The sequence below is a fragment of the Chiloscyllium plagiosum genome, chromosome 16 (assembly GCF_004010195.1).
Source record: "Chiloscyllium plagiosum isolate BGI_BamShark_2017 chromosome 16, ASM401019v2, whole genome shotgun sequence".
Lineage (NCBI taxonomy): Eukaryota > Metazoa > Chordata > Chondrichthyes > Orectolobiformes > Hemiscylliidae > Chiloscyllium > Chiloscyllium plagiosum.
This window is the reverse complement of record NC_057725.1, coordinates 69,102,655-69,129,287: the sequence shown is the minus strand read 5'-3', so window position 1 is coordinate 69,129,287 and position 26,633 is coordinate 69,102,655. Positions and strand designations below refer to the sequence as shown.

Genomic DNA, 26,633 nt, shown 5'->3' with positions numbered 1-26,633 from the left:
CAACAGTTTCCTCATTTCCCCTTCCCCCACCTCACCCCAGTTTCAAACTTCCAGCTCAGCACTGTCCCCATGAATTGTCCGACCTGCCTAGCTCCTTTTCCACCTATCCACTCCACCCTCTCCTCCCTGACTTATCACCTTCATCTCCTCCCCCACTGACCTATTGTACTCTATGCTACTCTATCCCCACCCCCACCCTACCCTAGCTTATCTCTCCACACCTCAGGCTCTCTGCCTTTATTCCTGATGAAGGGCTTTTGCCCGAAACGTCGATTTTGCTGCTCGTCAGATGCTGCCTGAATTGCTGTGCTCTTCCGGCACCACTGATCCAGAAACTAAGCCATTCAAAGCCAACTGAATCAAAAAACAGACTGATGGTGTTTACAGCCTGAAACCAATCACAGTGTAAGAACATGGTGCATCATAAAGAATATATAAAAAACGGGTATTTTGAAAATCAGGAGAGAGTTAACTGCCCATCTAAAGCTCTCAAGGGAATCTCTAAGAAGGCATGATTTATTTAAAAGGTGCCAAGGCATTTGATCGCTAAAAACACTCACAATAAAAAGTAAGATGACCACTCCTGAGAAGACAGCAGATTCAGGAACATAAGGGAGGAACGCTGAAGGAAGCAGAGATTAAGTGCTAATTTACCACTATTATTAATTGAGTTTTTGGAACAGCATATTAATAGAATTGTGGTCAGGAATAGTGATGAGTTAGGAGAAAGAGTGTTAGGTGTGTTAATGGTTTTGGTTAGTGTTCCCTGTTAGGGTTAAATAAATAAATTGTTGCTTTTTTATTTATACAGTGAAAATCAGGGATCTTCTTTCATTCACACATTTTTAACAGATTACAAGGTGAGGCAATCTTCTCTGGGTGTTTTAGTTTAATTAGCACAACCCAATGTCCCAGCAATCTAAAGCCCTCCCTCCTGCACCATTTGTCCAGGCACAGTCATCTCCCATGCCCCTATTCCTAGATTCACTAGTGTATAACTCTAGGGGCAATCTGGGGATTAATGCCAGTGACACCTGGTTGCCAGCTACGTAATTCAGGACCTCGTGGCTGGTACAGTGGCTCAATAGTTAGCACTGCTGCCTCACAGCACCAGGGACCCGGGTTCAAGCCCAGCCTTGGGCGACTGTCTGTATGGAGTTTGCACATTCTCCCCGTGTCTGCGTGGGTTTCCTCCGGGTGCTCCGGTTTCCTCCCACAGTCCAAAGATGTGCAGGTTAGGTGAACTGGCCATGCTAAATTGCCCGTAGTGTTCAGGGATGTTTAGATTAGGTGCATTAGTCAGGGGTAAATGTAGACAAATAGGGAATGGATCCAGGTAGGATACTCTTCAGAGAGTGCTGGGCTGAAAGGCCTGTTTCCACACATTGTAGGAATTCTAGGATTCTGTAAGGATTCCATGATTCTCGTCCCTCTTTCATGTTTCCAAACAATATGTGAGAGACAGGTCCTGTTCTGTCCATACTGTCAGTGAGGGTGGTAATATGTCCCACCCCACCCCCACCCCTTTAATTGTATGCAGTGATGAGTGGAATGCTTGAATGATGAATCAGACTCGGAATTGTTTGCAATCAACAAACATTGAGGTCAGAGCATTGTTGTGGTCAGAGGATTAGTATAACTGGAGAGCCCTGTTGAGAGGGTGCTGATGAGTTACTGACATGGTCGTCAGTCCTGACGCTGATGGAATGTTTCGCTTTTTCCGGGCCCAATACATTCACAATAGTTCGCACTCTCACTCAGCCCTGAGAACAGACCCAGACATTCTCCATTTTCTCCTGCCCAGCATCTTTGTTTTGTCTCCTGTTTGGATCTCAGACCTGAACAATGTCTGTGAGGGGCATCCTTCAAAAAGCCCATGGGACAAATGGAACAGGAGCAGTATAGGGTCAAAAAGTGTGGCGCTGGAAAAACACAGCAGGTCAGGCAGCATCTGAGGAGCAGGAGAGCTGACATTTTGGGAATAAACCCTTCATCAGGAACTCTTGATGAAGGGCTTATGCCCGAAAGATCAACTCTGGGTTTGTTCTCAGGGCTGAGTGAGAATCTTTGACTCTGATGTCCAGCATCTGCAGTCCTCACTTTCTCTTAGGAGCACTATAGGTGCAGAGCTAACGAGGAGTGAGAACCCCAGGTCATAGAAAATTCAGGTTTTCAACCTGAGAAACAATAATCTACAGGAAGGGAATGGATTGTAATGAACAGATTCTGAATAAATCCAGTGGACCCTGTTGTAGAATGTTACACCTTGTGAATTTTACAGTGAAGCTGCAGGAGAACTGGAGGATTTTATCTCCGTGTTGTGCTCCAGTAATTTACACAAAGCTCAAACTGTTTACGTGAGTTATTAAAGTGACTGTTGCTCCAAACACTTCCCTGTCTGAGACAAGGGAAGGATTTGCTGCTTCATTTGAAAGATAGATGTGTGTCTCCCAGCATCCAAGACTTGACCTCATTCCCCTAAGTATCTCTCTGTGTTCTCAATGCTCCAATCTTGACCTGCATGGCCCCGTATGTTTCAATGGGATGACCTGTTGTTCATCTAAACTCCAGAGAATATCAACCCAATTTATTCAATTTATCATTAGAAGACAGAACCGTCATCACAAGGACCAAACAAATAAAACGTGCTCCAGTGTAAATACATCCTTCCTTAAAAATGGACATCAAAACTGCAGTTTCTGGCCATCAAATTAGCAAAATCCTGCAACACAATGACTTTACTCCTGTCCTCCCCATCCTCTTCTCATACAAGTCAAGACACCATTGGAAGGATGTCATTTCAAATGTAATACAATTGAATTCTGTATTGTGATAATTATCTCCCAATGGTTTATTTACGGTGAGATTGCTAATCAACCCTGCACTGTTACACAAAATTAGATCCAAAATAAATCAGGCCCCAGTTGATTACTGCGGGACATTTATAAAAGCATCCTACAAACACAGCCCCCAGAATACATTTGCTTTATCATACACTTCAACATGATAACTGCAAGAATTTTAATTTTCACGTAGGCTGGACTAATCAAGTAGAACAGGAATTTCTTGTTTAATTCTCGATTTGATAATGTAGACCCTCGAATAGCAGTTCGAAATTTTCCCACCAGCAATTTCTGGCACTTATTATTTCTAATTATCAGCCATATTTCAGATTGAGTCAGAACTCTTTCTCACAAATTTCCTTGTGGTCATCTTTTGGGGTGGCACGGTGGCTCAGTGGTTAGCACTAATTGCCTCACAGCGCCAGTGACCTGGGTTCAATTCCACCCTCAGGTGACCGTCTGTGTGGAGTTTGCACATTGTCTGCGTGGGTTACCTCCGGGTGCTCCGGTTTCCTCCCACATTCCAAAGATGTGCAGGTCAGGTGAATTGGCCATGGGAAATTGTCCATAGTTGTTAAGTGCATTAGTTAGAGGGGGTGGGTTACTCTTCAGAGGGTCGGTGTGGACTTGTTGGGCCGAAGGGCCTGTTTCTAAACGGTAGGGAATCTAATATGATCAGGTGTATCTTTCCTTTTCCGTTTAGCCTGTCCTTTCAAAAATATTGCTATTGTCCATAATTATTTCACACCTTTAGTCACCTTGCAACCATGTCACTTAACTTTCTTTATTTGTGCCATTGGTTCCTTTAGTTTCTGGTAGATGGTCCACTCATTCAGGTAGTAACTTTCACTTGTCCATGGACTTTACTCTCTATTCCTCGTAGTTCCATTCTCACCCACAGTAATAGGCTTTCACATTGCCTCAGCTGATAGGGCAGGTAAAAAGCAACTTTAATACAGAGCAATGCGAAATGATTCAGTTGGGGAGGAAGAATGTGGAGAGGTAAGATGAAATAAAGGGTATGTCTGTAAAGGGTTGCAGGAGCAAAGGGACCACAGGAACCAGGAACAGAAATAGGCCATTTGACCCCTTGAGCTTGCTCCAGCATTCAATAGGATCATAGCTGAGCAGACACCTCTTTCCTGCTTTTCCCCTCAAACCCATGAATCCCCTCCTGCAGCCTTAAATATACACAAGGACTCTGGAACTCATTGTCATAGAAAGTTGTGTTTCAAAGATCCTTAACCTTGAAAGAAGAAACTCTTTATCTCTTATTAATTTGGCACCCTTTTATTTCTGAGACTATGCTCTCTCTGTCCTAGAGTCCTCCTTATGGGAGAACACCTTCTCAGGAATTACCCTGTCAAGCCCCCTTAAGAATTCGATACATTTCAACAAGATCACCTCTCATTCCTCCAAACTCCATTGAGTGGACTTCCAACCCGTTTAGCCTTTTCTGATTAAAAAAACTCCCTCCTAGAAGCATGGCATTCCAATCGGAACTCTATCAACAAACACATCAAGTTAGACCCCATCTACCCCCCCCCTGAGAAAAAGAACAGGAAATGATGTCGCCACAGGAAATGACATCACTGACCCAAAGAAACCCAAACATACAAATAGAAAGCAAGAATCAACAGCAGTGCTTCGCCCAGAGGCCCACTGAAGATGTTAGCTAGCAGGGTGACGAAGCGTCTGGAAATGAACCTTCCAGCTCAGTGAGCAAACCTACATCCAGAATCTCAACCTGAGCTACAAATCTTCTCAAAACTCACTCCCTCCAAACCAGGATCATCCGAATGAACTGCCCTACTCTTTTTACTCCAACCCCTTTGACATAAGGGCCAGCATTCCATGAGCCTTCCCGATTATCCTCTGTGTGCTGGCTTTCTGTGTTTCAGACACAAGTCCACTCCCTATGTCCCTTTGTGTTGCAACTTGCTGCCGTTTTCTCCACTTAAATAATACTGTTCTCCCCTCCAAAATGAACAACTTCACATTTTCCCAACTTATATTCCATTTACTAACTTTTTAACCCAATTGTTTAATCTGTCAACATCTTTCTATAAACTGCTTATATCCCTTTCACAACCTGCCTTTTCACTTATTTTTGTGTCATCTGCAACTTTGTACAATGTTTAACTGGAGTGGAGCCAATAAGAGGGTGTGTGGAATTGAATGTGATCAGACAGATTGCAGTGTTACTAAGAAGACTCTTTATTTCAGAAATGTAGTGCAGGGTTTTACAAATCATTACAAGCACAGTGCAACCAGACACATGTCGTCCTGGGAACCAGGCAGAGCAGAGGGTGGTGCCCTTCAATGGTCACTCTCTGTGCAATCACACATTCAGAACGTTCTGGGTAACTGGAAGAGAAGGACCACACAAAAGAATAAACCCATGACACAAACCAAAAAGTCTGCAACAATTGGATGGGATCAGAGCATCACGTTTGGCTATAAATACACGCACACACACGGACACACGCAAGTGAGACAGGGTTTCAGAGCAGGGTGGCTTTGGTAGGAATGCCTCGGCTTCAATCAGAGATCGAGAACCTGGAGGCTGATTAATCGGCTGAGGTTCGCCATCTCCATCCTCTCCAATACTTCAGCCTTCCAGTTGGGGTGATTGTCTTCCTCTGCATCCTTAGCCAGCGAACCCAGGCCTGAAATCTAGAGCACAGCTCAATGGTATGAACAGGACTTTGACAAAAATAACTAACGTCAAAACAATGTCTAACTGTACTCACTCCCTAATGCACTCCCAAGATTTCACAGTTCTTCCCTGAGCTGTCACTGTGCCAGTATCCCAGCTGATTACATCTCCCTATCTTAATTGTGTTTGTTTAATCCTTCCACACCTTTTCCCTTCTCCTGTGAAATTTGCAATGGGCAGTAAAAGCCAGTGATGACGAAATCCAACAAAATAAAATCAAATAATAAAATATACTCCTTTGTAATTGTTCTCAGTCTGTTCAAACTTGGGTCGTGTTCCCTGGCCACGTTTGCAACCTTGCTATCACTTTGAACCACAGGATGAGTTCCCCATCTTGTAGCTGTGAGATCACGAAAGTGACTCATTTCCACCACACAGCTCAGCTTAGCGCCTGGTTAAAACCCTCATCTATACTCCTGTACACGTACCTATTCCAAAACTCCCTGGGCTGCCATCCTGTGTTCTACATGCCAGAGCTGGGGTTGTTCTAACGCACCCTGAGCCCTCTTCACTGATCGTTCCCTGTGCTGCTGACCTCTCAGACTGCAGTGATGGAGCACTTGGATTTTAAAGTTCTCATACTTGCATTCTGATCCCTCCATGGACCAGGACTCTGTAGCCATCTGCAAATCCAGGATCACTGTCCTCATACCCCAATGTCAGTGGTGGCCTTGTCATTATCAACCTGGTCTCTGAAAGCTCTGGGTTCCCCTCCCAACCCACACGTCCCAGGCACTGCCAGGATTTACTTGGTTAAACTTCTGAGCAGCTCTCCGGGATACTTTATATAAAAGGTAACGTACGAACGCAAGGTCTTCTTCTTTTGCCTCCCCCTACATCTGCCTTCCTTCCTTTCACAGTTTCCTCCCCCACTTTTCCCCCTCCTCCATAATTTACAGCTTACCTCCAATGCCTGTGTGGAGAGCTGTGAAAGGCTACTATGGCACTGCAAAATAAAACACAGCTGATTAATAATTGGGGTTCGGACAGAGAACAGCAGACACAGACAGCAAGTGACCAGTTTGCAAACAGCTGGGACTCAGACTTCATAGCAGCACCTAGAACAGTCCAGACCTGACAACAAAGTGGGCCGAAGGGCCTGCAAGACCCACAGGGAAAGGAGTAAAGCCTGCAGGAGGCTCAGCACTGACAGAGTGCTGCGCTGTCACAGGGTCAGTGCTGAGGAAGTGCCGCACTGTCAGAGGGTCAGTACTGAGGGAGTGCTGCACTGTCAGAGGGTCAGTGCTGAGTGAGTGCCGCACTGTCGGAGGGTCAGCTCTGAGGGAGTGCCGCACTGCCGGAGGGTTGGTACTGAGGGAGTGCCGCACTGTCGGAGGGTCAGTACTGAGGGAGTGCCACACTGTCGGAGGGTCAGTGCTGAGTGAGTGCCGCACTGTCGGAGGGTCAGCTCTGAGGGAGTGCCGCACTGTCGGAAGGTCGGTGCTGAGGAAGTGCCGCACTGTCGGAGGGTCAGCTCTGAGGGAGTGCCGCACTATCGGAGGGTTGGTGCTGAGGAAGTGCTGCACTGTCAGAGGGTCAGTGCTGAGGGAGTGCTGCACTGTTGGAGGGTTAGTGCTGAGGGAATGCCGCACTGTCGGAGGGTCAGCTCTGAGGGAGTGCCACACTACACCACCTGACCATCACCAAGATAATCACCAAATACTCGGTTTTAATGTTTTACCTATTCAGCGGATATGGGGTTGCAGTCTGATCCAGCATGCATTATTTATTGCCCATTCCTAGTTGCCATTGAGAAAGTGGTGGTGAACCATTTGTCTGAAGGAGCCTTCTTGAACCACTGCAGTCTACATGCTGTAGGTAGACCTGCAATGCCCTTAGGGAGGGAATTTCAGGAGTTTAACGCAGGGTGTTTATGTTTCCATTTCAAAAGCCATCATTTTGTCAGAAGGTACAGTTTGCAAGAGTTCTCCTTCAGTCTGAGTAGCTCCCTCATGGAGCTGGCTCCCACCCTCTCCCTTGAACACCTCTTTTACCTCGGACCTCCAGTTTGCAGTTGCTCCTGGCCTCTCCCAGGGGGTTGCTGGCCACACAGCTGTAGATCCCAGCATCGAAGGAGCTTGGTTTGCGAATCTCCAGGGTCAGTACTCCTTGGTTACTGAACATCCTGTAGCGTGGATCACCAGACAGGTCCACCTGGTTCTTACACCACACCACCTTGGGCTGGAGATAGCAAAGACGAAGGAGATAGAGTCAGAACAGTGACAGGGAGAGTACTCGAGAGGATAGGAGAGGGACAATGTGAGAATGGGGGCAGGAGGAAGACAGAGATGGATGAGGGGGAGTGAGAGAGTCAGAGACAAAGAGATGGATGAGGGGGAGGGAGAGAGAGAGATGAAGTGGAGGAAGAGAGATGAGTATGTGAACAGAAAGAGAGGAGAGAGCGACACATAAGGAGGGAGAGACAGGGATGAGGAGGTTTAGGAGAATGAGGGAATTGGGTTGGGTGGGGATTGACAGGAACAAACAAAAACTCGGTGGCAGACAATCAGATAGAAAGAGAGACGGGAAGGGAGAGAAACGCAGGAACAGAGGAACATGGGATAGGGAGACAGGGAGTGAGAGACAGAGACGGCGATGTTGGGATGGAATTAGGAAGTTGTGGAGAAGGGAGAAACAGTGGGATTAAGAGAGATGAAGGGAAAGTGAGGTGGAAGGTGGGGAGTGAAAGAGAGAGTTGAGTCAGGCTGGATGGGAGTCACTAATTTATTCCTTGCTAATGGTGAACTGTTACCTTGGGGATTCCTCGCACAGCACAGCTCAGTGTGGCATTGTAACCGCAAATCACCGAGCGGTCGATCAGGGGCCGGGTGAACTTGGGGGGCTCGGTGAAGTCATACTCCTTGTAGCTGGGTGGTTTGTACTCTGTCCCTGTGAGGCAGCAGGAAGATACAGAGTCAGAGTCCACAGTTACCCATAGCCCCTTCTCCCTCGCTCAGCCACATGCTGTTTGACCTCTTGAATATTCTAGGATTGCCCCTCCACCAGCCCTTTGTCACTGTAACCTGGTAAACGCTCGGGAGCAGATGAATCCGGCTGGATCTTACAACTCACGCTTTACTGATCTCCCACTTCAATGGCCCCCAGTTCAGTTAGATACCCCTGATGTTTGAGTAAAACTGGCTGACTGCGTGACCTTGACAATTCTCATTCCAAATGTTGCCAGGTAAGAAACATGGATGAAAAACAAGGTGTTTGACTCAAGTCTGTTCCAGCTAGAGAGTCCAGGGCCAGTGCCCAGACTTGACTAAACGCCAAGATTGCACGAGAGGGGACAGAAAGGTCCTGAGCAGCCCCCAGCTCCTGTCAGCACAGTTAAAGTTCCCATGACGACGGATACTCCAGGCCTACCTGGCTTCTGGATGTAGACACTGTCTTTGGACTGAGCAGCCTCCTCACTCAGACCGCACAGATTCTCCGTGAAAACCCTGAAGAAGTATTCATTCCCCACCACCAGCTCCGACACCGAGCACTCAATCCTCCGACAGTGCTCATACACCACGAACCACTCCTGGAGCAGCACAGAGAGAGAGAGAGAGAGAGAGGGAATGAGGAAGGCAGTGACCGAGTAAGTAAGGGAAGGAATTCCGGACAGAGAGAGAGAGAAAGAGACATTAGCACGCAGACCATAAACGAGAGGAAGAGAAAATAGTAAGGTCTCTCGGGAGGTAAGAGGAGAGTGTTGAAAAGGATTATGTAGCAGAGCAGGGTGGGCCGAATGGTCTACTTCTGCTCCACTGTCTGATGGTAATCGAGAGATTGAATGTTTGGGAATGGAGACAGCATGGGCTTGATTGGTTTTATCCAGGGGATTTGAATTACCGAACTAAGAAAGGGTCAGTTCAGTGTTTCGGGCACTTCCTGGGCAGCCGCTAATGAGGCTGTACAGACAGACTGACCCGCTCATTCCTCTGCCTGTCTCACTTCACTCACATCCACCTCCCACTCACTCTTCCTCCCCTCCGCTGGCTCACTACACACCACTCCTGCATCTCTCCAACTCAGTCACCATTTTGTCCTCCCTTATTCCTCCCCAAGTCTGAACAACCTAATCTCCCATCCCTTCCCCCACCAAAACCACCCTCACATGTCTCTGAGCCTCCCCACTCACCCTGCCCCTCGGTTATCCCGCTCTTCCCTCCTTATTTTGTTCATTCCCTTTCCTGTTTAAGTCTCGTTGACCATCTTTCCCCTCACTCCTTCTTGCCCCCACTAACTCTCCTCCTGCCCCTCCTCCCTGTTTGGTTTCTTGTGCCCAGTCTGTTTCTGTTGGAAGTGATGGGTTCCCCGGTGGCAACTCTGGGACAGGTCCTCCCAGTGCCCGGATTGAGGGTCCGTGCCAACTCACGGCACTGCTACCCAGCAATTGAAGATCGATTGGGGATTTGGTCACAGCATAATCCCCAGTACTGGGCATTGCCAACTGGTGGCAGTGCCAGTGAGTGGCAGTGGTCTTTTGTGTGTTGCCATTCCCCCTCATCCCACAACATTCTGGCACACTCTTACCATGGTCTTCTTGTCAGCCTTCTGGATGGTGTAGCCAGTGATCTCACAGTTGCCATCATCCTTAGGGGGCAGCCAGGATAGAGCCACATTCAAGCCCCACACCTCACGGATCTTCACAGCGACAGGGGCCCCTGGCCTGTCTGGGAGAGCACACTGGACAGTGAGAATTACTCAGCATGGGGACTGCAGGAGAGGTGAGGGAGGGAGTGAGGGAGTGAGTGAGTGAGGGAGGGAGTGAGGGAGGGAGGGAGGGAGTGTGAGTGAGTGAGTGAGTGAGTGAGTTCCCACAGTCCAAAGATGTGCAGGTCAGGTGAATTGGCCATGCTAAATTGCCCAGAGTGTTAGGCACATTAGTCAGGGCTATATATAGGGTGGGGGAATGGGTCTGGGTGCGTTACTCTTCAGAGGGTCGGTGTGGACTTGTTGGGCCGAAGGGCCTGTTTCCACACTGTAGGGAATCTAATCCTGAGTGAGTGAGTGACATTAAAAATACTGGACTAGCACTGAGTAGAAGTGGGACTTCATTCTGCATCTAACTGGGACTGCAGCATGCCTTCGATAGTGGGTACAGAAGGAGGGGATTTGGCTCCTCAACACTGTTCAGTAAGTCTGGGCTGACCTGTCTTTTCACCCTCAGTATTATGTGCAGTTTGGCCTATGGAGGGAATACAGTGAAGACTGACCAGGCTGATTCCTGATTTAAGTATGAAGAGAGACTGGATTGGTTAGGACTGCTTCCACTGGGGATTAGAAGAATGAAGGGGGAAATCTCATAGAAACCTACAAAACCCGAACAGGACCAGACAGGATAAACACAGGAAGGATGGTCCCGATGACCAGCCAGTCCAGAGGCAGTGCTCGCATTTATTAATGTGGGATAAACCATTTCGGACTGAGATGAGGAGAAAGATCTTCACCCAGAGAGTGGTGAGTCTGTGGAATTCTCTACCACAGAAGAGATGTGGGCAAAAACACTGAGTGCTTTCATGAAGGTGTTAGACGTAGTTATTAGGGCTAAAGGGATTAACCCTCTCAGTCCCAGAATCCTTTTTTTTAATATACAACCCCCTCCAAGATTGTCATATCCTTCCTGAGGTGAGGCGACACAGGTCTGAATGAAGCTTTGTACAGATGTAACAGGGCAATAAGAAGTTCAGAGGAACTGAGGGATCTTTGGCTAACCTCTGAAGGTGGAGGGACAGGATTAATACATTTTGATTTGATTGATTATTCTTGTCACATGGACTGAGATACAACAAAAAAATATTGTTTTGCATGCTAACTATACAAATGACACCTTACCTAAGCACATAGAACAGAATGCAGACTATAGTGTTAAAGCTGCAAAGAAAGATCAACTCTAATATATCAGTGGTGTGTTCATAAGTCTGCTCACAGAGGAGAAGAAGCTGTTCTGAAATCAGTTGGTAAGTCTTTTCAAAGTTTTGTATTTTATAATCAGGATGGGAGGGATGTTTGATTAATTGAATTAGAGTTAAAATCGTACAGTGTAGAAACAGGACCTTTGGCCCAACAAGTCCACACCCACCCTCTGGAGAGTAACCCACCCAGACCCATTCCCCTATCCTATATTTGCCTAATGCACCTAACCTACACTTCTCTGAACACTCTGGGCAATTTAGCATGGCCAACTTGACCTGCACATCTTTGGATTGTGGGAGGAAACCAGAGCACCTGGAGGAAACCCACGCAGACACGGGGAGAATGTGCAAACTCCACACAGTCGCCCGAGGTTGAAATCGAACCCGAGTCCCTGGTGCAGTGAGGCAGCAGTGCACTGAGCCACCATGCCGCCCCATTGGCTGCTTTCCCAAGGCAGCAGGAAATGTACATGGAGTCACTGGCAGGAAGGCTGGTTTATATGATGGCCTCGGGCTGTGTTCACAACTCTCTGCAATTCCTTGCAGTCTTGGGCAGAGCAGCTGCTGGACCACACTATGATTATCCAGATAGGATGCTTCCTATGGTACATCTATAACAATTGGTAAGAGCCGTGGTGGACATTCCCCCTTGTTATTGACCCTTCATCTAAGAGGACCAGTTGCTTTCTCTTCACCTTGTCCATGTTCCTCAGTCTTATATACCTCAATCAGGTCTCCTCTCACCAAAGGAACCAACCCAAGCTTACTCAATCTCTCTTCATAGCTGAAGTGCTCCACCCCGGCAACATCTTGAGAAATCTCTTCGGCACCCCCGTCCTGTGCAAGCATAACCTTCCTGAAGTGTGGTGTCCAGTAATCCAATTCTGGCCTGACCAAGGTTCAGGTCAAAGTGGCAAACAGGACACTTCAGTCAAGGCACAGATTACAACAGCAGGGAGGTTCTGGTGGAACTGAACAGAACTTTGGTGAGGCCACAGATGGAGGACAGTGTCCCGTTCTGGTCCCACACTACAGGAGGGATGTGATTGCACTGAAGGGAGTGCAGAGGAGATTCTCCAGGATGTTGCCAGGGGATGCAGCATCTTAGCGACAAAGAGAGGCTGGAAGAGCTCAAGTTGGTTTCTCTGGAGCAGAGAAGGCTGAGGGGAACCTGACAGAGGTGTATAAGATTATGAGGGGCATGGACAAGCTGAATAGAGAGGAGGTATTCCCCTTAGTTGAAGGGTCAATAACAAGGGGGAATAATTCTAAGGTGAAAGGCAGGATGTTTAGAGGGAATCTGCAGAAAGTTTTTTTTAAATTGAGAAGGCGACAGGGTGTGGAATGCACTGCCTGGGCCTAGTGGAGGAAAGTGGGACAAGTGCAGAGTTACTATCTTTCTGGTGGTACAGATTTGATGAGCCAAATAGCCTCCTTTGCAACGTATGACTGAAAGAATCTGTGGTTCTCGGATGCCCTTCACTCAGGCTGAGCTGGTAGCTGAACAGGCTGAGTGTCTGGAGGGGGAGAGGAGGTCTATCGAGTGGATAGAGTAACTAGTAGTTTGTGATCAGTGATAGCTGGCAAGGATCTATGTTGAGACCAGGCAGCAGAATCAGGACTGTAGATTAAAGCATGACAGTACAATGAAACAGTTAAAGGTTCTGCAGAACCAAGTTCCCACGTAGTGCTGAAGGGAGAGTTGAGTTGTTAAAGATTTTTCATCTTGCATTCATTATGACAGAAGCAAGAAAGCCATACTTCAGTTAGGACGGATACTAGAACACCAAATTTCAGTCAGGACTGATGCAAAAATTCCAAAAGGTTGAAATAATTTCAATTCAGTGCTCAATCAGAACTGACCTGTCAACCAATTAGCACTCTCCAGCTCAAATCTTGTGGCCCTTTTCTCCTGCAGTAAAAATTGTTTCGATTGTCTGAAATTTTGCATTCTTGCCTTCTGAGTACAAGGTGTCAACGTGTCTCTTTTTTCAGTAATTCCCAGTCGATGGAGTGATTGAGTAAAACTGAGCTAAGTAGATTACAATGTGGGTATTTGTGAGGTCACCCACTTGTGACCTAAAAAGAAGAAAACTGGTCTCCTTCTAAATTCAGGCGGCACGGTGGCTCAGTGGTTAGCACCACTGCCTCACAGTACCAGGGTCCCAGGTTCGATTCCAGCCTCGGGCGACTGTCTGTGTGGGTTTCCTCCGGGTGCTCCGGTTTCCTCCCACAGGTTAGGTGAATTGGCCATGCTAAATTGCCTATAGTGTTAAATGCATTAGTCAGAGGGGAAATGGGTTACTCTTCGGAGGGTCAGTGTGGACTGGTTGGGCCAAAGGGCCTGTTTCCACACTGCGGGGAATCTAAACTAAATGGGAAAAAGCAGTGCACAAACAAATGTGCACTGTGTGGCTCCAGCTCTGCAGATCATTAAAATATTCTGAACAGGTCCACAAACTGATCCAATAAGTCCAAATGGAATTCTGCTTTTTATCTCAAGGCCCGGACATCACGATGTAGCCTTACAGAGTCTTGGAGTCACTGGGAACTGCTCTGAGCCTCATCCATTTGGAAGGAGATATTAGTGTTTCAAGGACAACAGTGTATTTACTAGAGTGATACATGTGCTCCAACATGAGGAGAGATGACCCAAACTTGGGTTGTATTCCCTGGAAGGTTTTCAGAGCTGTTAGAGAGAACAGGTTTGAGACTCAAGGATATTGAGACATTTTTCTGAAATGCTTGATTAATTGCAAAACAACCTTCCACAAACTCTAAAGTTCACAAAACACTTTACTCTTCGAGATGACTTCATTGGTTATAATCACCACAGCATTAATTTATACTGAGCACACTAAAGCAATGTGATGACCACTCCTGTCCTGGGAGTGTTTGATGGGGACAGAGCAGAGGGAGCTTTACTCTGTACCTAACGCCGTGCTGTCCCCATCCTGGGAATGTTTGATGGGGACAGCATAGTGAGAGCTTTACTCTGTATCTTACCCCGTGCTCTGCCTGTCTTGAGAGTGTGATGGGGACAGCATAGTGAGAGCTTTACTCTGTATCTAACCCCGTATTGCGCCTGTCTTGAGAGTGTGATGGGGACAGTGTCGAGGAGGCTTTACTCTGTGTTCCTGACCTGGGAGGGTTTGATCTGGACGGTGTAATGGCAACTTTACCCTGTGTCCTCTTTTTTTATTCACTTGTGGAATGGGAACTTCACTGGATGGCCAGCATTTTTATTGCCAGTGCCGAGCAGCCCTTGAAAAGATAGTGGTGAGCTGCCTTCTTGAACCACTGCAGTCCATGTGCTGTTAATTGACCCACAATGCTCTTAGGGAGGGAATTGCAGGAATGTGACCCAGAAACAATGAAGGAACGGTGATATATTTCCATGTCAGGATGCTGAATGGCTTGGAGAGCAACTAGCAGGTGGTGGTGTTCCTATGTATCTTCTATCCTTGTCCTTCTCGATGGAAGTGGTTGTGTGTTTGGAAGGTGTTGTCTAAGGATCTTTTGGTGAATTTCTGCCTTGTATTTTGTAGTTTGTGTTACAAAGCTTCAGTAACGGAGGGACTGGATGTGGTGCCAACCAAGTGGGTTGCTTTGCCCTGGGAGTGTATGAAGGGGACAATGTAGTGGGATCTTTACCTTGTATTTAACCCCACGCTGTACCTAACCTGGGGACAATATAGAGGAAGCTTTATTCTGTATCTAACTCTGTGCTGTCCCTGTCCTGCGAGTGTCTGATGGGGACAGTGTAGAGAGAGCTTGACTCTGTATCTAACCCTGTGTTGTCCCTAACTGATGAGGGAATTGCTTGTGGAAACTGCAGTGTGCAATTAGTGACGTTGACTTACCTATGACCTGAATGTGGATGCTGGCTGTGTCCTGGGCACTCTCAACTTCTACCTGCAGTTGATAGATGCCCGAATGTCCACGCTCCGCACTGCGGATAAACAGAATGGTGTCGCTGTCGCTGTTGCGGACTGTGACGTCCTGCAGATTGAGAGGCTGTCCATCCTTCAGCCAGCTGACCACTGGTCTGGGCTTGCCCTGCACAGTCAGTCACAGCAACAATTCCTGTCAGACAACCACATCTCCTCCCAACAGGACGCAGTAAGAGGTTTCATACGGAGTAGAGATCAGAGACATCTAGCACATAGCAGGGTAGATAGGGCCAGAGGATATGTACTGAGGGTTTGGAAGGCCATTGGGAGATAGTTATGGGGAACGAGGAAATGGCAAAGGAGGTAACCGATATTTTGCATCAATGTTCACTGACAAAGGTATTTTGAACATCCCATTAATACCATCGAATACTGGCAAGGAATTAAATACAATCACCAGAGAAGAAGCATTAAACAAACTAATTGGGATAAATCTCCTGGCTTTGCATTCTAGGATCCTAGAAGAAGTCGCTACAGAGTGTATCGGTTGTAATTTTCCAAAAATCCTCAAATTCTGAAGGAGTACCAGAGAATTGGAAAACTGCTAAAGTGGCATACCCATTCAAAACATGGGGGTGGCAAAAGGCAATTAGCATAACATCCGTTGTTGGAAACGCATTGGAATTAATTATTACGGAAGTAATTGCACATTTGGAGTGTCATAATTCAATCATGGCTTCATGAAAAAGAAATCATACCCGACTAATTTATTAGTTTTTTGAAAAAACTCAACCAGACTGGATAGGGGGGAAACAGTAGATGTGTTATATTTGGACTTTCAGAAGGCATTTGACAAAATGTTTAATCATAAGATCAGAGCTCACGGTCTTGGAGATGGTGTGTTGGTCTGGGTAGAGAATTGTCTAATGGGCAGGAAACAGCAAGTGGAGACTGTAGTGATTGTAACAAGGTCAGCCAGGTAACCCTCATTAGTTATGAGTTCCCAAATTGGAGCTGTTAATCTGGCCTGATCAGGGAGCCCTGGCTGACAGATATAAACAGGAGTGTGTCACCCGGTACGGAGGAGGGAGGGCAGGTCTGAAGACCTCCTCGTGGGTCTGCTCCTGGGCCTGGCCAAATTGGCCATCAACAGGTCCAGGCAGCGGGCCGTGGAGGGGGTCGTTAGGGCCAACTGCCTGCCCCTCTTCCGCGGTTACGTTAGAGCCCGGGTGTCCTTGGAGAAGGCCTCACTGTTTTGATCACACAGCATTGCCCTTTGATGTGAAGGGCAGTGTTTGTCACTGGCCACCCGGGTGTTTCCTCTTTCCCTGGTGGTGGGATATAAATAAAGATTTACACACTTGTTGTTTTTCACTGTGTCTGACACACACACACACACACACACACATAACATGACATGGGTGCGGGGGGAAAAATAAACATTACCGCTGACAGGTGGTAGTGTAGGGGGAAGAAAAGTAAAATAAATAAACAGGAGTGTTTTTTGATCGGTGTGTAGGACTGTCTGTACGTGATTGCGTTTATTGCTATCTTCTCCATAACGTTAAAGGTGCTATTCGAGGTCTGTCGTTGTTTCCCTGTCAACTGGTGGAGTTTGGGGTCTGCGTTCCCCATAGTACTTGTACACAAAACACAGAAAGGTAGCACACTGGTGCAGCAGGTCATCAATGGAATGCCAGCCCTGGTTTTAAAGGGGTTGGATTATAAGAGCAAGGAAGTCTTAGTGCAACTGTAAGATGTGCTGGTGAGACTACATCTGGAGTATGTGAGCAATTTTCGTCTCCTTATTGAAGGTAAGATATAGTTCCAATGGAGGCAGCTCAGAGAAGCTTCACTAGGGATGATCCACGGGTATCGTCTGATGAAGGTTAAACAGGATGCTTCCCCTCGTGGGAGAGTCTAGCACCACAGGACAGAATCTCAGAATACAGGGGCACCAACTTAAAACTGAAATGAAGAGGAATTTCTTCCCTCAGAGGTTGAGAGTCTTTAGAAAACCTTACCACAGAGATCTTAGGGGCAAAGTCCTTGTGCATATTTAAGGCGGAGATAGATTCCTGATCAATCAGGGGTTACAGGGAGAACAACGGTTCAGCTGTGATCCGATTGAATGGCAGAGCGGGTGTGAGGGGCTGAATGGCCTACTCCCTCAGTGCTGATCCTCTGACAGAATGGCCCTCCCTCAGCACTGACCCACTGACAATACAACACTCCCTTAGTACTGACCCTCCGACAGCGTGTCATGCTCTCAGCACTGACCCTCCGACAGTGCAGTGCACCTCATCACTGACCCACCCTGAGTGCGGTGTTACCTCAGTACTAACCCTCCAACAGTGCAGCACTCCCTCGGTACTGACCTTCCGACAATACAGCACTTCCTTCAGCACAGACACTCCCAACAGAATTCGTGAGGCTCAGGCAATAGGGTTGGAGAAGTATGTATTTCCCCATCCCGAGGTCATTAGAGTAGGTGTGGGGGTACATGTGCATTGCCAGTATCTACAATTGGCTGAGGGTGTCAGTGTTAGTGTTGGAAGGGATCTCTATCCCCAAGGCATCAGTGAGTGAGAGGGTCTGTCCCCTTCCCAGAGTATGAGTGGTGGAGTGTGTACCTCTCTATCCCCAGAGTGTTCGAGTGGGATGGGGGGTATTTCCTCACCCAATAGAGGGCGGCAGAGAGACTTCTCTCTGTGTGTTTATTTCAATTTAAGGAGTATTCTAGGGTAAGGCAGATGTGCCTAGAGCCTGGATCAGTACACGGGACTTTGATGTCGTGGCCATTACGGAGATTTGGTTGAGGGGGGGACAGGATTCAACATTCTAGCATTTCATTGTTTTAGATGAGACAGAGAGGAAGGTGAAAGAGGTGGAGGAGTTGCATTACTAATCATAGATAACGTTCCATCTACACTCAGAGAGGACATACTGGAGGGCTCATCTACTGAGGCAACATGGGTAGAGCTCAAAAAATAAGATGGATGCACTCATGCTGATAGGATTATGTTATTGGACCTCCAACCGCCACCGAGACATTGAGAAACAAATATGTAGGCAGATTACGAAAATATGCAATAACAACAAGGTTAGCATTGTGGGGGACTTTAACTTCCCCAACATTGACTGGGGCTCACTCAGAGCAAGAGGCTTAGATGGGGCAGAACGTAAGTGTAAGCAAGAGGCTTTCTTGAAACAGTATTGATCGTCCAACTAGAGGAGGGGCCATATTGGACCTTGTATTGGCTAATGGGCCTGGCCAAGTGATTGACCTTTCAGTAGGGTAGCATTTGGAATCAACTCCTTAAGTTTTAAGATAGCTGTGAATAAGGATAAGACAGGACTTTGCAGGAAGGTACTAAACTGGGGGAGGGCAAGTTACATCAGTATTTGGCAGGCGCTGGGGAGTGGTAATTGGGACGAGCTGTTATCAGGTAAATCCATATTTGACAAGTGGGAATTGTTTAAAGACCAGCTGACCAGTTCAGGATCGGCATGTTCCAGTGAGGAGGGAGGACAAGGATGGCAAGGTAAGCTAACCTTGGATAACCAGGGAGAATGTGAATTTAGTCAAAAGGGGAAAAAGAAGCATATGTAAGGTTTAGGAAGTTAAGGAGAAAGTGGGGTCTGCAGATGCTGGAGATCAGAGCTGAAAATGTGTTGCTGGAAAAGCGCAGCAGGTCAGGCAGCATCCAGGGAACAGGAGAATTGACGTTTCGGGCATGAGCTCTGCTTCAGGACTTACCTGATAACAGCTCCTCCCAATTACCACTCCCTAGCGCCTGCCAAATACTGATGTAATTTGCCCTCCCCCAGTTTAGTACCTTCCTGCAAAGTCCTTTTCCAGCAACACATTTTCAGCTTAGGAAGTTAAGATCAAACAGGGCACAAGAATATAAGGAAAGCAAGAAAGTACTCAAGCAGGGAATTAGGAGAGCAAGGTGGGGCCATGGAATGACCTTGGCGAGTTGGGTTCGAGAGAATCCCAAGACATTCTCTACATATGTTAAAAATAAGAGGATAACTAGGGAGAAGGTAGGACCACTCAAGGATAACGGAGAGAACTTGTGCTTGGAGGGACAAGATGTGAGTAAGATCTTAAATGAGTACTTTGCATCGGTGTTCACCCAGGAGAAGGTTATGGAGGATCGTGATAGTTGTGTGGAGCATGCTAATACGCTAAGGCATTTTGAGATCAAGAAAGAAGTGGGGTTGGGTCACTTGAAGAGCATGAAGGTGGATAAGTCCCCAGGGCCTGACGGTATCCACCTCAGGTTACTGAGAGAGGCAAGAGAGGAGATTTCTGGGTGTGGGAAAAAAATCTGCCACTCTGCCTACCCATAGCATGGCCACGCAGAACACGGGAAATCAAGTCTGTCCGAACCATACAAGAAACACCCAGAATGCCTCAGCATTGACCAAACAGGCTGACAAGGGAAACCAGACATGACCATAGTCACCCGCAGACCAGGGAATCCACTTCCCAAGACAAACTAACAATAAGCTTCCTGGACCCAGTCAACACAGCTGTCCCAAAGCCCCGAGGGCAGTCTCGTAACCCGGTGATACCAAAGCCACACAAAGGACAGGTCAGACGGAGAGGCACCAGAATACCTCACTCACAGGAGAGAAACAATGGAAACACCTTATTGCCAAGAAAGGGGACATTCTCACCTACCCTCGAAGAGAGCTGGAATCTCCTGAGCCCATCAACAACTGTTTGATGCTGCCAGGATTTTACATTGTATCCAAAATCAGGACATTCTTCTGATAACTGGTTTGCACTTATCACCGTTGTAACTGGATTACTTAATTTTCAAGTACATTGTATTCTCCTCATTTTAATCAACCTCATTGTACAAGATTCTTATAAAACCTGGCTTGATTCTCAGCTCGAGGAAGAGCAGTCCAGCTACCTGGACAGACTGTCTGTGCTGTTTCAGCTTTGTCAATTTCTCTTCCGCGATATGGCCGTACTAATAAACTGTTTGTTAATTTCACTTGGGTCCGTGTTTTGTGATCTCCGCTTTATTGGACTAATTTCTCCAACACTGGGGCCTTGCCCAAGATCTCTGTATCCTTGCTAGCCACTGGAGAGGTCCCAGGGGACTGGTGAGTAGCTAATATTGTTCCTTTGTCCAAAAAGGGAAATAGGGTTAATCTAGGAAACTATAGACTGGTGAGTCTCACATTGGTGTTTGGGAAGCCATTAGAGAGAATTCACAGGGAAAGGATTGACATACATTTGGAAAAGCGTGGCCTAATTAAGGACAGTCAGCAAAGCTCTCTGTGGAACAGGTTATGTCTGACTAACTTGATTGAATTTTTCAAGGAGGTGACGAAGGTGATCGATGAAGATAGAAGTTAATGTTGTCCACATGGATTTTAGGAAGGCTTTTGACAAGGTCCCTCATGGTAGGCTCATTCAGAAGACTAAGATGCATGGGATCCACAGTGACTTGGCTGTGAGGATTCAGAATTGGCCTGCCCACACAAGGCAGAGGGGTGGAAAGATGTTTTCCTGGCTGGCGATCTGTGACTAGTGGTGTTCTGCAGGGATCCAGATTATGATATATATAAATGACTTGGATGAAAATATAGGTAGGTGGGTTGGTAAGTTTGCAGATGATACAAAGGTTGGTGGCGTTGTGGGTAGTGTGGAAGGCTGTCCAAGGATACAGTGGGATACAGATCAGTTCCAGATATGGGCAGAGAAGTGGCAGATGAAGTTTAATCTGGGTAAGTATGAGGTGCTGCACTTTGGGAGACAAAATGTTAAGGAAACGTATAGAGTTTATGACAGGACCCTAAACAACATTGATGTACAGAAGGATATTGGGGTTCAAATCCATAGCTCCCTGAAAGTAGCCATGTAAGTAGATAGGGTGGTAAAGATATGGTGTCCTTGCCTTTATTGTTCAGGGAATTGAGTATGAGAGTCCGGATGTCATGTTGCAGCTTTACAAGAGTTTGGTTAGGCTGGACTTAAAGTACTACATTCACTTCTGGTTGTCACACTACAGGAAGAAGATGGAGGCCTTGGAGAAGGTGCAGAAGAGGTTTACCAGGGTGCTGCCTGGTTTAGAGGGCATGAGTAATAAGGAGAGGCCAGAAAAACTTGGGTTGTATTCTCTGGAGAAGTGAAGGCTGAGGGGAGACTTGATAGAAATCTATAAAATCATGAGATACATCGATAGAGTTGACAATCAGAATCCTTTTCCCCAGAGTTGAAAAGTGTAATAGTTAGAGGGCGTGCATTTAAGGTGAAACTGGGAAAAGTTCAAAGGAGATGTGAGGGGTACGCTTTTTGACACAGAGAGTGGTGGGAGTCTGGAACACACTCCCAGGGGTGATGGTGGAGGCAGGTACGATAGCGACATTGAAGGGACTTGTAGATAAAAACGTTAAGATGCAAGAAATGGAGAGATATGGACCAAGGGTGGGCAGAAGGGATTCATCAAATTTGGCATCATTTTTGGCACAACATTGTGGACTAAAGGGCCCATTTCTCTGCTGTTGCTGTTCTCTGTTCTATCCCCAGGATACTGGAGTGAGTGACGGGGTATGCCCCTCTCCCCAGGGTGTTAGATTGAGGGACAGGAATGGAGTAACTCCCAATCCATGGGTGTAAGGAGGTAGATGATTCTGTGCAGGACTGGTGGGGGGCTAACACTGTTTCTCCACAGTGCGGCTCAGTCTCTGGGGGACTGCCAATGTTCAGAATGCTGGAGACTCGGATCAATACGTTTCATAGAACATAGAACAATACAGCACAGAACAGGCCCTTCGGCCCACGATGTTGTGCTGAACATTTGTCCTAGCTTAAGCACCCATCCATGTACCTATCCAATTGCCGCTTAAAGGTCACCAAAGATTCTGACTCTACCACTACCACAGGCAGCGCATTCCATGCCCCCACCACTCTCTGGGTAAAGAACCCACCCCTGACATCCCCCCTATACCTTCCACCCTTCACCTTAAATTTATGCCCCTTGTAACACTCTGTTGCACCCGGGGAAAAAGCTTCTGACTGTCTACTCTATCTATTCCTCTGATCATCTTATAAACCTCGATCAAGTCACCCCTCATCCTTCGCCGTTCCAACGAGAAAAGGCCGAGAACTCTCAACCTATCCTCGTACGACTTCCTCTCCATTCCAGGCAACATCCTGGTAAATCTTCTCTGCACCCTCTCCAAAGCTTCCACATCTTTCCTAAAGTGAGGCGACCAGAACTGCACACAGTACTCCAAATGTGGCCTTACCAAAGTCCTGTACAGTTGCAACATCACTTCACGACCCTGGAATTCAATCCCTCTGCCAATGAACGCTAATACACCAGAGGCCTTCTTACAAGCTCTATCCACCTGAGTTTCTGTTGTGACTTTTCCAAATGTCTGTCATTTCAGCACGTCAGTCTGTGTTCCTGAGGGTGACACACAGTTTGTGGGTGCACTGCAGCAGGCTCTTTGCTTGCCCACCTCCCTACACTGTCCAAAGTCAAACTGCCAAGACCCAAATCTACCCAAAGTCCATTTCCCCACTCAGCACCCTCCCTACATCTACTTGGGAAAGGGGAATGGGACTGAGAGGAGAGCTCTGTCAGAGACAGAGAGAGAGGACATAGGGGAATTGGGAATGGGACTGAGGGGAGAGTCTCTATCAGAGAGGGAGAGAGAGGACACAGGGAAATGGGACTGAGGGGAGAGCTCTGTCAGACACAGAGAGAGGACACAGGCAAATGGGGAATGGGACTGAGGGGTCAGCTCTCTCAGAGAGAGAGAGGACACTGGGGAATGGGGACTGAGGGGTCGGCTCTCTCAGAGAGAGAGAAGACACTGGGGGAGAGCTCTCTCAGAGAGAGAGAGAGGACACTGGGGAATGGGACTGAGGGAGAGGTCTCTCAGAGAGAGAGAGGACACTGGGGAATGGGACTGAGGGAGAGCTCTCTCAGAGAGAGAGAGAGGACACTGGGGAATGGGACTGAGGGAGAGCTCTCTCAGAGAGAGAGGACAATGGGGAATGGGACTGAGGGAGAGCTCTCTCAGAGAGAGAGAGGACACTGGGGAATGGGACTGAGGGAGAGCTCTCTCAGAGAGAGAGAGGACACTGGGGAATGGGGACTGAGGGAGAGCTCTCTCAGAGAGAGAAAGAGGACACTGGGGAATGGGACTGAGGGAGAGCTCTCTCAGAGAGAGAGAGGACACTGGGGAATGGGGACTGAGGGAGAGCTCTCTCAGAGAGAGAGAGGACACTGGGGAATGGGACTGAGATGGAGGTACATGGATAACATGTTTAGAGAGGTGATCACAACATAGCTGAAGGAACTGGAGGGAAAAGCTGAACTGGTGACTACCAGACAGTGCAGGAGTCCCCTGGGATCAGGCTCAGTAACTGGGTTTCCGTCCTGGAAGCTGAGGAGAGCACAGGTACCTCAATGAAGTGCAGGCTTCTGGCATTCTCCCAAGTGGCCTGAATGTACAGGAGGGGAGGAAGAAGAAAACCACACCGTTAATGATAGGGGATTCGTTATCAGGGGAAGGGACAGGCAAATCTGCTGCTGCAGAGCTGACTCCAGGATGGTTTGTTATCTCTGTGGTACCAGGGTCAGGGCTGATCAGCTGCAAAGCATCCTGAAGGTGGGAGGGTGATAAGATGGAGGTCATGGTGCACATTGGTACCAACAGAGGGTGTAAAAGTGGAGGTGGTGTCACATTATCAACTTAGGAGTCAATTACTGCACTGAGGCTTGGTAATATCCCCTGGAAATGAGGCTCTCTGGCTAGAATTTAGAATTATTAAAAAGGGGGCATTGATTTTGCTGGGTCTGTCAGCGGGTAGCTGAAGAGCAGACATGTGTATGAAAATAATAACTGGGGAACTGTATTAAGTGGGATAATCATAGTGTGAAGGGTTTGGAGGGCACAGATTTCTTGAAATGTTTTAGGAGGGCTTTTGTATGTTAACATGTTGGTTGGTCCTATCAGGGACAATGCAGTCCTGGATCCAATTCTGGGGAATGAAGTCAGACAGGGTTTTCAAGGTGACAATGCCGGAGCAGTTTAATGATTGCGACCACAACACTGCATGTTTAACTTTGGTATGGAGAAAGAGAAAGATGGTCTGTATAAAACAAAAGGATTGGGTTAGGCAGATTGCCCAGACTGGGATCAGCTACTTGAATGTAAATTTATAGCAGAACAATGGGAAGCATTCACAAAAGAAACAGGGGGAGTATAGGCCCAACATCTTCCCTTCAGGGCGAAACGTAGGAACAATAAACCCAGAGATCCATGGATGTCTAGGAATATTCAGGAACATTTAAAAAACATTGAGATAGATACATGAATAGGAAAGGTTTGGAGGGATATGGGCCAGGAGCAGGCAGGAGCAGTTTAGTTTGGATTAGGTTCAGCATGCACTGGTTGGACCGAAGGGTCTGTTTCCGTGCTGTATGACTCTATGACTGAATTAAAAACAAAAAAAGAGGCATATTACAGGTACAAAAGGGAGTAAAACAATGGTGTCCCTGGAGGAGTACAGGAAATGCAGGGTGGAACTTCAAACAGCAATTAGAAGAGTAAAAGTGAGGAGCATGAGAAAATGCTGGATTATGTAGAACCCTAAGATATTCTGCAAACATATCGAGAGGAAATGGATAGCCAGGAAAGCAATAGGGCCTACTGGGGGCCAAGAGGGTAATCGGTGCAGGAAGCCAGAGGTCATTGGGAGAGAGTTAAATCAGTCCCTCATGAGTACTGAGTGCTCAGGAGAAGAAGGATACAAGTACAGGATTGGAGAAGATGGGCTGTGAAGTGCTTAAGCAGATTGACATCAGAACCAAAGCAGTATGAGAGAGTTTGGCAAATTTAACTGGGCCCTGATCCGAATTTTCAAATTGTCTCTGGATATAGAGGTGCCAGAGGACTGCTGGACTGCTGGTGTGGGTCTACTTTACAGGGAAGGTAGGAGAGATGGGCCAGGGAACCATAGTCCAGAGAGTCTTACATCAATAGTCAGGAAACTATTGGAGAAAATCCTTAATTAGAGAGGCAAGATTTGATCAGGGATAGTCAGCATGGCTTTGTCAGAGGGAGATCATGCTGAACAAATTGGTTCACCTTTGAGAAGATGACAATTAATGATTGATTGATTAATTGAGGATAGGACAATTAATGTAAATTTATATGGATTTCAGCAAGGCCTTTGACAAGGTCCTACACAGGAAATTGATGAAGAAAATAAAAGCTCATGGGATCCTAGGTAAATTGGCAAGCTGGATACAAAATTGGCTCAGTGACAGGAGACAGAGGGTGGTGGCAGAAGGGCTGTTTGTGAGACTGGAGCCTGTGTACAATGGCAAACCATACGGATCAGTGCTGGGTCCCTCATTGGTTGTGATATTCATAATGCTGGAGAGAGAGTGAGGGAGGGATGATAAATTTGAGGACGGCACAAAGTTTGGCCAATGGTTGCCCTCTGAGTGAAAAGGTTGCCCCTTAAGTTTCTTCGCTCTCACCCTAAACCTATGCCCTCTAGTTCTGGACTCCCCCACACAGGGAAAGACTTTGTCTGTTTATCCTATCCATGCCCCTCATGATTTTGTAAACCTCTATAAGGTCACCCCTCAGCCTCCGACGCTCCAGGGAAAACAGCCCCAGCCTGTTCAGCCTCTGCCTATAGCTCAAACTCTCCAACCCTGGCAACAGCCTTGTAAATCTTTTAACCCTTTCAAGTTTCACAACATATTTCTGATAGGAGACCAGACTTGCACACAATATTCCAACAGTGGTCTAACCAATGTCCTGTACAGCCGCAACATGACCTCCCAACTCAATACTCTGACTGATAAAGGAAAGCATACTCCACTTTCAAGGAGCTATGAACCTGCACTCCAAGGTTTTAGATTAGATTACTTACAATGTGGAAACAGGCCCTTTGGCCCAACAAGTCCACACCGCCCCGCCCGAAGCGCTACCCACCCATACCCCTACATTTACCCCTTACCTAACACTACGGGCAATTTTAGTATGGGCAGGAAATGTGTTGCTGGAAAAGCGCAGCAGGTCAGGAAGAAGGGCTTATGCCCGAAACGTCGCTTCTCCTGTTCCCTGGAAGCTGTCTGACCTGCTGCGCTTTTCCAGCAACACATTTCCAGCTCTGATCTCCAGCATCTGCAGACCTCACTTTCTCCTCTAACACTCCGGGCAATTTAGCATGGCCAATTCACCTGACCTGCACATCTTTGGACTGTGGGAG

The 26,633-nt window shown here is 47.2% G+C and overlaps 1 protein-coding gene across 1 annotated transcript in view; it reads right to left on the bottom strand.

Moving 5' to 3' along the window:
• Nucleotides 1–5,036: 5,036 nt before the first annotated feature.
• LOC122558014 (myosin-binding protein C, cardiac-type-like) overlaps nucleotides 5,037–26,633 on the bottom strand; it is a 52,012-nt gene continuing 30,415 nt past the window's right edge. Inside the window, exons 14-20 of the mRNA XM_043706347.1 lie at nucleotides 15,332–15,527; nucleotides 10,087–10,226; nucleotides 8,932–9,091; nucleotides 8,315–8,451; nucleotides 7,557–7,743; nucleotides 6,467–6,508; nucleotides 5,037–5,519 (exon numbers count right to left, since the gene is read on the bottom strand). Coding sequence (XP_043562282.1) covers nucleotides 6,501–6,508; nucleotides 7,557–7,743; nucleotides 8,315–8,451; nucleotides 8,932–9,091; nucleotides 10,087–10,226; nucleotides 15,332–15,527 — 828 coding nt within the window. The 3' untranslated portion in view covers nucleotides 5,037–5,519; nucleotides 6,467–6,500. The remainder of the gene's footprint in view (nucleotides 5,520–6,466; nucleotides 6,509–7,556; nucleotides 7,744–8,314; nucleotides 8,452–8,931; nucleotides 9,092–10,086; nucleotides 10,227–15,331; nucleotides 15,528–26,633) is intronic.